General features: G+C 52.2%; 2 protein-coding genes across 19 annotated transcripts in view; both read left to right on the top strand.

The window, feature by feature from the left end:
- APLP1 (amyloid beta precursor like protein 1) overlaps positions 1-6,810 on the top strand; it is a 61,148-nt gene extending 54,338 nt beyond the window's left edge. For both annotated transcript variants that reach the window (XM_075606139.1, XM_075606138.1), the window contains 2 exons: positions 5,473-5,616; positions 6,697-6,810. In XM_075606139.1, coding sequence (XP_075462254.1) covers positions 5,473-5,616; positions 6,697-6,795 — 243 coding nt within the window. In that variant the 3' untranslated portion in view covers positions 6,796-6,810. The remainder of the gene's footprint in view (positions 1-5,472; positions 5,617-6,696) is intronic.
- A 35-nt stretch (positions 6,811-6,845) lies between these two features.
- Positions 6,846-13,631, top strand: LOC142497797 (uncharacterized). 17 transcript variants are annotated; one of them, XM_075606133.1, is made up of 6 exons: positions 6,846-7,851; positions 8,166-9,091; positions 9,156-9,817; positions 9,912-10,231; positions 10,758-11,749; positions 11,782-13,631. In XM_075606133.1, the coding sequence occupies exons 1-6, from the start codon at positions 7,302-7,304 to the stop codon at positions 11,965-11,967; spliced, it is 3,636 nt and encodes a 1,211-aa protein (XP_075462248.1). In that variant the 5' UTR covers positions 6,846-7,301; the 3' UTR covers positions 11,968-13,631. The 17 variants fall into 17 exon arrangements, with proteins under 17 accessions (XP_075462248.1, XP_075462245.1, XP_075462244.1 ...); XM_075606130.1 differs by having other exon boundaries at positions 9,912-11,525; positions 11,590-11,749; XM_075606129.1 differs by having other exon boundaries at positions 9,912-11,557; positions 11,590-13,631.
- Positions 13,632-14,023: the final 392 nt, after the last annotated feature.

Here is a 14,023-nt window from a genome sequence, read left to right as displayed (position 1 = left end):
CTTGCACACATCACATACTGGCACAGACTTCCATAGTATCACCGTCTTGCACACATCACATACTGGCACAGACTTCCATAGTATCACCGTCTTGCACACATCACATACTGGCACAGACTTCCATAGTATCACCGTCTTGCACACATCACATACTGGCACACACTTCCATAGTATCACCGTATTGCACACATCACATACTGGCACACACTTCCATAGTATCACCATCTCGCACACATCACATACTGGCACAGACTTCCATAGTATCACCGTATTGCACACATCACATACTGGCACAGACTTCCATAGTATCACCGTCTCGCACACATCACATACTGGCACAGACTTCCATAGTATCACCGTCTTGCACACATCACATACTGGCACAGACTTCCATAGTATCACCGTCTCGCACACATCACATACTGGCACAGACTTCCATAGTATCACCGTATTGCACACATCACATACTGGCACAGACTTCCATAGTATCACCGTCTCGCACACATCACATACTGGCACAGACTTCCATAGTATCACCGTCTCGCACACATCACATACTGGCACAGACTTCCATAGTATCACCGTCTTGCACACCTCACATACTGGCACAGACTTCCATAGTATCACCGACTTGCACACATCACATACTGGCACAGACTTCCATAGTATCACCGTCTTGCACACATCACATACTGGCACAGACTTCCATAGTATCACCGTCTTGCACACATCACATACTGGCACAGACTTCCATAGTATCACCGTCTTGCACACATCACATACTGGCACAGACTTCCATAGTATCACCTCCTTACACACATCACATACTGGCACAGACTTCCATAGTATCACCGTCTTGCACACATCACATACTGGCACAGACTTCCATAGTATCACCGTCTTGCACACATCACATACTGGCACAGACTTCCATAGTATCACCGTCTTGCACACATCACATACTGGCACAGACTTCCATAGTATCACCGTCTTGCACACATCACATACTGGCACACACTTCCATAGTATCACCGTCTTGCACACATCACATACTGGCACAGACTTCCATAGTATCACCGTCTCGCACACATCACATACTGGCACAGACTTCCATAGTATCACCGTCTTGCACACATCACATACTGGCACAGACTTCCATAGTATCACCGTCTTGCACACATCACATACTGGCACAGACTTCCATAGTATCACCGTCTTGCACACATCACATACTGGCACAGACTTCCATAGTATCACCGTCTTGCACACATCACATACTGGCACACACTTCCATAGTATCACCGACTTGCACACATCACATACTGGCACACACTTCCATAGTATCACCGTATTGCACACATCACATACTGGCACACACTTCCATAGTATCACCGTCTCGCACACATCACATACTGGCACAGACTTCCATAGTATCACCGTCTTGCACACATCACATACTGGCACAGACTTCCATAGTATCACCGTCTTGCACACATCACATACTGGCACAGACTTCCATAGTATCACCGTCTTGCACACATCACATACTGGCACAGACTTCCATAGTATCACCGTCTCGCACACATCACATACTTGCACAGACTTCCATAGTATCACCGTCTTGCACACATCACATACTGGCACAGACTTCCATAGTATCACCGTCTTGCACACATCACATACTGGCACAGACTTCCATAGTATCACCGTCTTGCACACATCACATACTGGCACAGACTTCCATAGTATCACCGTCTTGCACACATCACATACTGGCACACACTTCCATAGTATCACCGACTTGCACACATCACATACTGGCACAGACTTCCATAGTATCACCGTCTTGCACACATCACATACTGGCACAGACTTCCATAGTATCACCGTCTTGCACACATCACATACTGGCACAGACTTCCATAGTATCACCGTCTTGCACACATCACATACTGGCACAGACTTCCATAGTATCACCGTCTTGCACACATCACATACTGGCACAGACTTCCATAGTATCACCGTCTTGCACACATCACATACTGGCACAGACTTCCATAGTATCACCGTCTTGCACACATCACATACTGGCACACACTTCCATAGTATCACCGACTTGCACACATCACATACTGGCACACACTTCCATAGTATCACCGTATTGCACACATCACATACTGGCACACACTTCCATAGTATCACCGTCTCGCACACATCACATACTGGCACAGACTTCCATAGTATCACCGTCTTGCACACATCACATACTGGCACAGACTTCCATAGTATCACCGTCTTGCACACATCACATACTGGCACAGACTTCCATAGTATCACCGTCTTGCACACATCACATACTGGCACAGACTTCCATAGTATCACCGTCTCGCACACATCACATACTGGCACAGACTTCCATAGTATCACCGTCTTGCACACATCACATACTGGCACAGACTTCCATAGTATCACCGTCTTGCACACATCACATACTGGCACAGACTTCCATAGTATCACCGTCTTGCACACATCACATACTGGCACAGACTTCCATAGTATCACCGTCTTGCACACATCACATACTGGCACACACTTCCATAGTATCACCGACTTGCACACATCACATACTGGCACAGACTTCCATAGTATCACCGTCTTGCACACATCACATACTGGCACAGACTTCCATAGTATCACCGTCTTGCACACATCACATACTGGCACAGACTTCCATAGTATCACCGTCTTGCACACATCACATACTGGCACAGACTTCCATAGTATCACCGTCTTGCACACATCACATACTGGCACAGACTTCCATAGTATCACCGTCTTGCACACATCACATACTGGCACAGACTTCCATAGTATCACCGTCTTGCACACATCACATACTGGCACAGACTTCCATAGTATCACCGTCTTGCACACATCACATACTGGCACAGACTTCCATAGTATCACCGTCTTGCACACATCACATACTGGCACAGACTTCCATAGTATCACCGTCTTGCACACCTCACATACTGGCACAGACTTCCATAGTATCACCGTATTGCACACATCACATACTGGCACAGACTTCCATAGTATCACCGTCTCGCACACATCACATACTGGCACAGACTTCCATAGTATCACCGTCTTGCACACATCACATACTGGCACAGACTTCCATAGTATCACCGTCTCGCACACATCACATACTGGCACAGACTTCCATAGTATCACCGTATTGCACACATCACATACTGGCACAGACTTCCATAGTATCACCGTCTCGCACACATCACATACTGGCACAGACTTCCATAGTATCACCGTCTCGCACACATCACATACTGGCACAGACTTCCATAGTATCACCGTCTTGCACACATCACATACTGGCACAGACTTCCATAGTATCACCGTCTTGCACACATCACATACTGGCACAGACTTCCATAGTATCACCGTATTGCACACATCACATACTGGCACAGACTTCCATAGTATCACCGTCTCGCACACATCACATACTGGCACAGACTTCCATAGTATCACCGTCTTGCACACATCACATACTGGCACAGACTTCCATAGTATCACCGTCTCGCACACATCACATACTGGCACAGACTTCCATAGTATCACCGTATTGCACACATCACATACTGGCACAGACTTCCATAGTATCACCGTCTCGCACACATCACATACTGGCACAGACTTCCATAGTATCACCGTCTCGCACACATCACATACTGGCACAGACTTCCATAGTATCACCGTCTTGCACACCTCACATACTGGCACAGACTTCCATAGTATCACCGACTTGCACACATCACATACTGGCACAGACTTCCATAGTATCACCGTCTTGCACACATCACATACTGGCACAGACTTCCATAGTATCACCGTCTTGCACACATCACATACTGGCACAGACTTCCATAGTATCACCGTCTTGCACACATCACATACTGGCACAGACTTCCATAGTATCACCTCCTTACACACATCACATACTGGCACAGACTTCCATAGTATCACCGTCTTGCACACATCACATACTGGCACAGACTTCCATAGTATCACCGTCTTGCACACATCACATACTGGCACAGACTTCCATAGTATCACCGTCTTGCACACATCACATACTGGCACAGACTTCCATAGTATCACCGACTTGCACACATCACATACTGGCACAGACTTCCATAGTATCACCGTCTCGCACACATCACATACTGGCACAGACTTCCATAGTATCACCGTCTCGCACACATCACATACTGGCACAGACTTCCATAGTATCACCGTCTCGCACACATCACATACTGGCACAGACTTCCATAGTATCACCGTCTTGCACACATCACATACTGGCACAGACTTCCATAGTATCACCGTCTTGCACACATCACATACTGGCACAGACTTCCATAGTATCACCGTCTCGCACACATCACATACTGGCACAGACTTCCATAGTATCACCGACTTGCACACATCACATTCTGGCACAGACTTCCATAGTATCACCGTCTTGCACACATCACATACTGGCACAGACTTCCATAGTATCACCGTCTTGCACATATTAATTATACACCATAGATTTAAAGGGACAATCCGAACAAGCGATTTTTTGTTGTTGCTAATGTTCTAACATAGGATTGAAGCGGGGGGGGTGTCTCCAGAGCTGAACCCCATTCATTTCAGCTTCGAGGACCCCCCGCTTACAGAGATACAGACCTCCAATGGGTGTGCCGGTATCTCTCTGCATTTTAAAGCTGCCGCGTCACGTGGCCAATTGAAAGCCGCGCCTGATGACATCACGACTTCCTAGTGATCTCTGCTAGCCAAGCACCTACTGGCACCCCCTATGGAGGTCGGTATCTCTGGAAGCAGGGAGTCCCCAGAGCTGGAATTTATGGGGTTCAGCTGCAGAGACCCCTGCTTCAATCCTATGTTAAAAAAAAACTTGCCAAAAAAAAATCGCCTGCTTTGATTGCCTCTTTAAAGGGAAAAGCATCTAAATATCATTAGCCCATTAAGGCTTCTTGGTTAATTTTCTACATTTTAAAGCAGAGTTAAATGTAGACTGAGTATCTTGCCCCAAGCATGTTCTGCTCTTTTTTTAGTGGCTGCTCTGGGGGGGACTCCATTTTAACTTCCCAGACACTTAATATTTCAAATGCTTCTGAACAAGGCACCCGTTTTTATCAGCGTTGGAAAGGGCAAAATAAATCATCTCTAAAAATATAAATGCAAAAAATATAAACCAGTCACAATGCTCACACAAGCGCATTAGTTTAGGCTGGAGGTGTGTCACAAATGGAGAACTCTGATTGGCCCAGGTTGTTGTCATAGCTACACTCCGCTTGTCAATCTTTTCCTAGAATGTTACATCCACCCGCGTTTCACGGGGTGGGGGGGAGCTCAGTAATACAGTACCGATTCACTCCGCAGGAACCCGACACCCTGGTCACGTTTAACCGGGGCGCTCTGATTGGTCTGTTGGTGGTGGCCGTTGCCGTGACGATGGTGATAATCATCAGCCTCCTAATGATCCGACGCAAGCCATACGGGACGATCAGCCATGGGATTATAGAGGTGAGCTGTATGGGCTGTTTTAATTGAATGTTGTACATAATTGGAATCGCGTGGGATCCGCTGGAGCTGGACTGGCCTATTTTTAGCTCCACTGACCCCTCCCGGTTTGCGAGATATTACCGGGGAAAGCACTGAGTCTAAAGTTTCCTGCTGGGTAAACAATATGGCCGCCCAATCCACGTGCAAATAGGAAGCTGCAATGGCATCAGACGATAACGGCGAGGCCATGTTTTACCTTCTCGGGAGACCGGCACGCTTCAGTTCTGGAGGACCCCCTGGTTCCAATTATGTAAAAACAAATTAAAAAATAAAATCGATGAACGTTTTTGGTGAGATTGCTGCTTGAGATGCCACACGCTGCCACACGCTGCCACACGCTGCCACACGCTGCCACACGCTACCACACGCTACCACACGCTACCACGTATAGTGACCAGGGCTGGCTGGGAGTTTTGCGGGGTCCGGTGCACAGCGAGTTTGGCTTGGCCTCTCACCCGCTCCGAAGCTGGCATCTCCTCCTGCGGTAACTTGTCACCCTGATGATGTGATGTCACATGATACGTGGGGCCTCTTGCCCACCCTTGCGTCATGTGACGTCCCATTGTCATGGCGACGCGTCAGAGCAGGCAGAGGTGCTGGCACTTACGGAGGCCCCGGCACTCTCGCCCGGGCCCCGGCAGTCGCCGTTTAAATGTTGTGGTGGTTAATTTAACCGGCACAGCATTGAACCGTGATTGCCCTTGTTGTGCCGGGGGAAGAGTGCGGGGCCTCTGTAGCCGTGTGACCAGTTGCAGTCGTACCCATGGCACCGCCATCAAACCGGCACTTCTCCCTTATAATAGGCTGTATCCTTTGAATTGTTGTCAGAAGGGCATGTATCCCCTTCTTCTGGGAGAGAAGGGGTTAATTGTGCCTCTGAAGAATTTTGCACCCTCAACCCCTTACAGATCACATGCTGACCACCTATTAACCTCTATTGCTGTGCAATGCGCTTCTTGCCTCTCTGGCAGCAAAGGTGTTAATGGATCCTGTATCTAACACCATGTGACCTGTCTCCCCTCCTCGTCCCCTATCTTGCAGGTGGAAGCTTCCAGGAGCCCCGAAGATAAGCACCTGAGTAAGATGCAAAACCAGGGCTATGAGAACCCAACATACAGATACCTGGAGGAGTCCAACTGAGCACGAGGGTGGGGGGGTGGGGCGGGATATACTATTTGGGGGCACAGGGGTGGGTCTATACTCCAGGGGAGGTACAATATGGGGTGGGAGAAACACCGGACTACAGGGAAAATTTAATAGGGGGAGGGACCAAATGGTTAGGGAGAATTTTTGCTCCCCCTAAGAGAGAGAAATGTGACAGAGACGCAGCCCATGAGGGAGAGGGGGACAACCTTAGAGAGAAAACAGCCAAAAAAGAGAAAGTGGGAGAAAAGGAGAGAAAGCAAGGGGAAAATATACAGGAGAGGGACCAATATGCTATATAGAGGGAGGGAAATTAAGCAGTGAGAACATGTGTGGTACAGAATAGGGTCATGTGTCAGTCTCTCTCCCCTGTAAATGCACTTAAATTATTTATAATGAAGATGGGAAAAGAGACAGGGTGGCACTGTATCCTACTGCAAGGCACCTGCTAGCGACATTTCACACTCCCCTCCTGTGGCTGCCGTGCTAACAATGCATCCCCAATGCGGCTTAAACCCCTTTCACACCAGAGCAAGAGGTTGCTGGCCCCGCAGGTAGCAAAGAGGTTAACATACAGAGACAGCGTCCTACATCACACACCCTTGTTACCTGCCGCGTCCTACATCACCCACCCTCGTTATCGGCCGCGTCCTACATGCCGCATTCTACATCACACACCCTCGTTACCTGCCGCGTCCTACATCACACACCCTCGTTACCTGCCGCGTCCTACATCACACACCCTCGTTACCTGCCGCGTCCTACATCACACACCCTCGTTACCTGCCGCGTCCTACATCACACACCCTCGTTATCTGCCGCGTCCTACATCACACACCCTCGCTACCTGCCACGTCCTACATCACACACCCTCGTTACCGGCCGCGTCCTACATCACACACCCTCGCTACCTGCCGCGTCCTACATCACACACCCTCGTTACCTGCCGCATCCTACATCACACACCCTCGTTATCTGCCGCGTCCTACATCACACACCCTCGCTACCTGCCGCGTCCTACATCACACACCCTCGTTACCTGCCGCGTCCTACCTGCCGCGTCCTACATCACACACCCTCGTTACCGGCCGCGTCCTACATCACACACCCTCGTTACCGGCCGCGTCCTACATCACACACCCTCGTTACCGGCCGCGTCCTACATCACACACCCTCGTTACCGGCCGCGTCCTACATCACACACCCTCGCTACCTGCCGCGTCCTACATCACACACCCTCGCTACCTGCCGCGTCCTACATCACACCCTCGTTATCGGCCACGTCCTACATCACACACCCTCGTTACCGGCCGCGTCCTACATCACACACCCTCGCTACCTGCCGCGTCCTACCTGCCGCGTCCTACATCACACACCCTCGCTACCTGCCGCATCCTACATCACACACCCTCGTTACCGGCCGCGTCCTACATCACACACCCTCGTTATCGGCCGCGTCCTACATCACAAACCCTCGTTACCGGCCGCGTCCTACATCACACACCCTCGCTACCTGCCGCGTCCTACCTGCCGCGTCCTACATCACACACCCTCGTTACCGGCCGCGTCCTACATCACACCCTCGTTATCGGCCGCGTCCTACATCACACACCCTCGTTACCGGCCACGTCCTACATCACACACCCTCGCTACCTGCCGCGTCCTACATCACACACCCTCGCTACCTGCCGCGTCCTACATCACACACCCTCGTTACCGGCCGCGTCCTACATCACACACCCTCGTTACATGCCGCGTCCCACATCACACACCCTCGTTATCTGCCGCGTCCTACATCACACACCCTCGCTACCTGCCGCGTCCTACATCACACACCCTCGTTACCGGCCGCGTCCTACATCACACACCCTCGTTATCTGCCGCGTCCTACATCACACACCCTCGTTATCTGCCGCGTCCTACATCACACACCCTCATTACCGGCCGCGTCCTACATCACACACCCTCGCTACCTGCCGCGTCCTACATCACACACCCTCGCTACCTGCCGCGTCCTACATCACACACCCTCGTTATCTGCCGCGTCCTACATCACACACCCTCGTTATCTGCCGCGTCCTACATCACACACCCTCGTTATCTGCCGCGTCCTACATCACACACCCTCATTACCGGCCGCGTCCTACATCACACACCCTCGCTACCTGCCGCGTCCTACATCACACACCCTCGCTACCTGCCGCGTCCTACATCACACACCCTCGTTACCGGCCGCGTCCTACATCACACACCCTCGTTATCTGCCGCGTCCTACATCACACACCCTCGTTATCTGCCGCGTCCTACATCACACACCCTCGTTACCGGCCACGTCCTACATCACACACCCTCACTACCTGCCGCGTCCTACATCACACACCCTCGTTTCCTGCCGCGTCCTACATCACACCCTCGCTACCTGCCGCGTCCTACATCACACACCCTCGCTACCTGCCGCGTCCTACATCACACCCTCGTTATCGGCCGCGTCCTACATCACACACCCTCGTTACCTGCCGCGTCCTACATCACACACCCTCGTTATCTGCCGCGTCCTACATCACACACCCTCGCTACCTGCCGCGTCCTACATCACACACCCTCGCTACCTGCCGCGTCCTACATCACACCCTCGTTATCGGCCGCGTCCTACATCACACACCCTCGTTACCGGCCACGTCCTACATCACACACCCTCGTTATCTGCCGCGTCCTACATCACACACCCTCGCTACCTGCCGCGTCCTACATCACACACCCTCGCTACCTGCCGCGTCCTACATCACACCCTCGTTATCGGCCGCGTCCTACATCACACACCCTCGTTACCTGCCGCGTCCTACATCACACACCCTCGTTACCTGCCGCGTCCTACATCACACACCCTCGCTACCTGCCGCGTCCTACATCACACACCCTCGCTACCTGCCGCGTCCTACATCACACCCTCGTTATCGGCCGCGTCCTACATCACACACCCTCGTTACCGGCCACGTCCTACATCACACACCCTCACTACCTGCCGCGTCCTACATCACACCCTCGCTACCTGCCGCGTCCTACATCACACACCCTCGCTACCTGTCGCGTCCTACATCACACACCCTCGCTACCTGCCGCGTCCTACATCACACACCCTCGTTACCGGCCGCGTCCTACATCACACACCCTCGCTACCTGCCGCGTCCCACATCACACACCCTCGCTACCTGCCGCGTCCCACATCACACACCCTCGTTATCTGCCGCGTCCTACATCACACACCCTCGTTACCGGCCGCGTCCTACATCACACACCCTCGTTACCGGCCGCGTCCTACATCACACACCCTCGCTACCTGCCGCGTCCCACATCACACACCCTCGCTACCTGCCGCGTCCTACATCACACACCCTCGTTATCTGCCGCGTCCTACATCACACACCCTCATTACCTGCCGCGTCCTACATCACACACCCTCGTTACCGGCCGCGTCCTACATCACACACCCTCGCTACCTGCCGCGTCCCACATCACACACCCTCGTTATCTGCCGCGTCCTACATCACACACCCTCGTTACCGGCCGCGTCCTACATCACACACCCTCGCTACCTGCCGCATCCTACATCACACACCCTCGCTACATGCCGCGTCCTACATCACACACCCTCGCTACCTGTCGCGTCCTACATCACACACCCTCGCTACATGCCGCGTCCTACATCACACACCCTCGTTACCTGCCGCGTCCTACATCACACACCCTCATTACCGGCCGCATCCTACATCACACACCCTCGTTACCGGCCGCGTCCTACATCACACACCCTCGTTACCTGCTGCGTCCTACATGCCGCGTCCTACATCACACACCCTCGTTACCGTCCGCGTCCTACATCACACACCCTCGTTACCTGCCGCGTCCTACATCACACACCCTCGCTACCTGCCGCGTCCTACATCACACACCCTCGTTACCTGCCGCGTCCTACATCACACACCCTCATTACCTGCCGCGTCCTACATCACACACCCTCATTACCTGCCGCGTCCTACATCACACACCCTCATTACCTGCCGCGTCCTACATCACACACCCTCATTACCTGCCGCGTCCTACATCACACACCCTCGTTACCGGCCGCGTCCTACATCACACACCCTCGCTACCTGCCGCGTCCTACATCACACACCCTCGTTATCTGCCGCATCCTACATCACACACCCTCGCTACCTGCCGCGTCCTACATCACACACCCTCGTTACCTGCCGCGTCCTACATCACACACCCTCGCTACCTGCCGCGTCCTACATCACACACCCTCATTACCTGCCGCGTCCTACATCACACACCCTCATTACCTGCCGCGTCCTACATCACACACCCTCATTACCTGCCGCGTCCTACATCACACACCCTCATTACCTGCCGCGTCCTACATCACACACCCTCGTTACCGGCCGCGTCCTACATCACACACCCTCGCTACCTGCCGCGTCCTACATCACACACCCTCGTTATCTGCCGCATCCTACATCACACACCCTCGCTACCTGCCGCGTCCTACATCACACACCCTCGTTACCTGCCGCGTCCTACATCACACACCTTCGTTACCGGCCGCGTCCTACATCACACACCCTTGTTACCTGCCGCGTCCTACATCACAAACCCTCGTTTCCTGCCGCGTCCTACATCACACACCCTCGTTACCTGCCGCGTCCTACATCACACACCCTCGTTTCCTGCCGCGTCCTACATCACACACCCTCGTTACCTGCCGCGTCCTACATCACAAACCCTCGCTACCTGCCGCGTCCTACATCACACACCCTCATTACCTGCCGCGTCCTACATCACACACCCTCGCTACCTGCCGCGTCCTACATCACACACCCTCATTACCTGCCGCGTCCTACATCACACACCCTCATTACCTGCCGCGTCCTACATCACACACCCTCATTACCTGCCGCGTCCTACATCACACACCCTCACTACCTGCCGCGTCCTACATCACACACCCTCATTACCTGCCGCGTCCTACATCACACACCCTCGTTATCTGCCACGTCCTACATCACACACCCTCGTTACCTGCCGCATCCTACATCACACACCCTCGTTACCTGCCACTTCCTAATTTATTTGACTTTTCTGTGGCCGAGTAGTAATAACCTCCAATAACTGCTCCCACCTGCCTTCCTACCCCCAAGCCACAGTAGCTTCTATTGTCTTTTAAATTCCCTTCTTATCTCTTTACCGGCAGTAGGAGACAAAGGGCCTTTGGGTGCAATCTCTCTAGAGGGAGGCAGAAGATGTGTGAGGGGTGCTCAGTGGGGAACTGGTGGGGGTGGGGGTTCAGGTGTTGGGCATCTCCAGTCCTCAAGAGCCACCAACTGGCCAGGTTTTAATTATATCCCTGCTTCAGCACAGGTGGCTCAAAGTCAAGACTGAGTCAACTGTGCTGGAGCAGGGATATCATAAAAACTTGGCTTCTTGGCGGCCCTTGAGGACTGGGAGTTGCCACCCCTGGGTTACATGCTCCCGTCGTGGCACTTTAGTCTCTGTATTAATCTTTCTGCCGTATTAACAACTTCCTTAAACACTGACAGCGCTGGCTGTGTGTGGGTCTGTGAATCAGGACGTACGAGTGTGTCATTGTGTATATGTGTGTGTGTGGGTGTGCAGCCTTACTCTATATAAGTTACGCTGGCTCCTTCTCCATCCCTCGATCCGCCCACTACTATTTTCTTGATCCAAAAACATTTCCCCCTCAAACTGCATTTTACAGCCTGGAATCTCCACCTGAACTTGCAATGTAGCGTCAGACGGACAGTAAGGCTGGGATTACGCTCCCTGCGCGGCTGCGTGCGAACGAGCGCACTGCCATCGCGCACTCGCCTGCAGCCCAAGCGATTTGTGAACTTGGCTGCAGGAGATTGTGGACGCGTCACGAAGATGGTTCGCCTCATTGGCTGAACCAGCTCACGTGCGCTGATGTCACGCAGCAGCCGCCTGAAGAATATCAAACCGCGGCCGCGTCATCGCGCCTCTTCGGGATAACTTGCGTAGCCCACTACTGAAGAGTGCTTGCCGGGCGCGCGCACGCACGCAGAGACGCCGGCAACATAATCTCAGCCTAATTCAGGAGTAGCCCACTCCAGTCCTCAAGGGCTAGCAACAGGTCAGGTTTTCAGAATCTCTGCTTCAGCACAGGTGACCAAATAAGTGACTCAGTCTTCGACAGCCACTGATTGAGCCACCTGTGCTGAAACAGGGATATCCCCAATAGCTGACCTGTTGGTGAGCCTCGAGGACAGGAGTTGGCCACTTCTAATGTAAATTCAAGAAATTATAGTGAACAAAGCTGTCAAAACATCCCAGGTCCTGTGTGCGACAGACATACGTTGTATGTAGTAGAGACCAACACAATGGGATGTTCTGCATCCATTGGTCCTCTTCCCTGCGGAGGATCTGCAGCATAGAGATACCAGTCTAATGCACTATGTTCACTTCAATTTCACCCCAACAAAACCTACAACTCGGCTTTAACTTCCTGTTCTGGCCCCGACCACGATTGTCCGACGCCTCCACTACAGACGCGGGATAGTTACGTTAGTGGGGCTCAGAATAGGATTTTGAATGAGCTTTTCTCAGCGCTGCTTTGCACCCGCTCCCCAATGTCTCGTTTTGGAATAACTGCAGCCATTGGATGATGCAGATTCAGCCATGGGAAGTCAGTAGATTGCATGTTACTTGTGTTTGCCAGGGTGACGTTCGCAAGACTACGTTCCAGACTAAATTTAACATGTCTTAAACCGAGCATTAAAATGGTAGCATGTGTGTTACTTGGGTAAGTGCCTTCACTTTATTGCTTCTACAGAGTTGAGGGTCTTGATACTAAGGTTGTTTAATACGACAGGACCATTAAACATTCATTCTTGCAATGCCCCATATTGTCTAAGCCAGGGGTGCTCAAAGTTTTCTCCCTATACCCCCCTGCCTGCTCAGCTCAAGCGGCAAATGACATCTCGGGGTCATGTCACATTGCCATGGCAATGTGACGTCACGTTGCCATGGCAATGTGACGTCACGTGACCCCACGGCATCATTTGACGCTGGCTTACCATGGTGACGTCGCCGAGACCATGTAGAAGTTACAGGGGCTCTGTGCGGTCCCCTGGCATTTTATTTAAATGCCTTAGGGAGAGCGCGGGACCTCTGTACCCACCATGCGCCA

Source organism: Ascaphus truei, chromosome 6 (assembly GCF_040206685.1).
Source record: "Ascaphus truei isolate aAscTru1 chromosome 6, aAscTru1.hap1, whole genome shotgun sequence".
NCBI classification, from domain to species: Eukaryota; Metazoa; Chordata; class Amphibia; order Anura; family Ascaphidae; genus Ascaphus; species Ascaphus truei.
The sequence above is the reverse complement of the archived record's forward strand: the minus strand, read 5'-3'. Positions and strand labels throughout refer to the sequence as shown.

Coding starts and splice junctions, on each gene's coding strand:
- LOC142497797 (XM_075606120.1), top strand. CDS start 7,302: ATGCGGCTTAAACCCCTTTCACACCAGAGCAAGAGGTTGCTGGCCCCG. Junction 7,852..8,165: donor CGTTACCTGCCGCGTCCTAC/CTGCCGCGTCCT, acceptor GCCGCGTCCTAC/ATCACACACCCTCGCTACCT. Junction 11,558..11,589: donor ACATCACACACCCTCGTTAC/CTGCCGCGTCCT, acceptor AACCCTCGCTAC/CTGCCGCGTCCTACATCACA.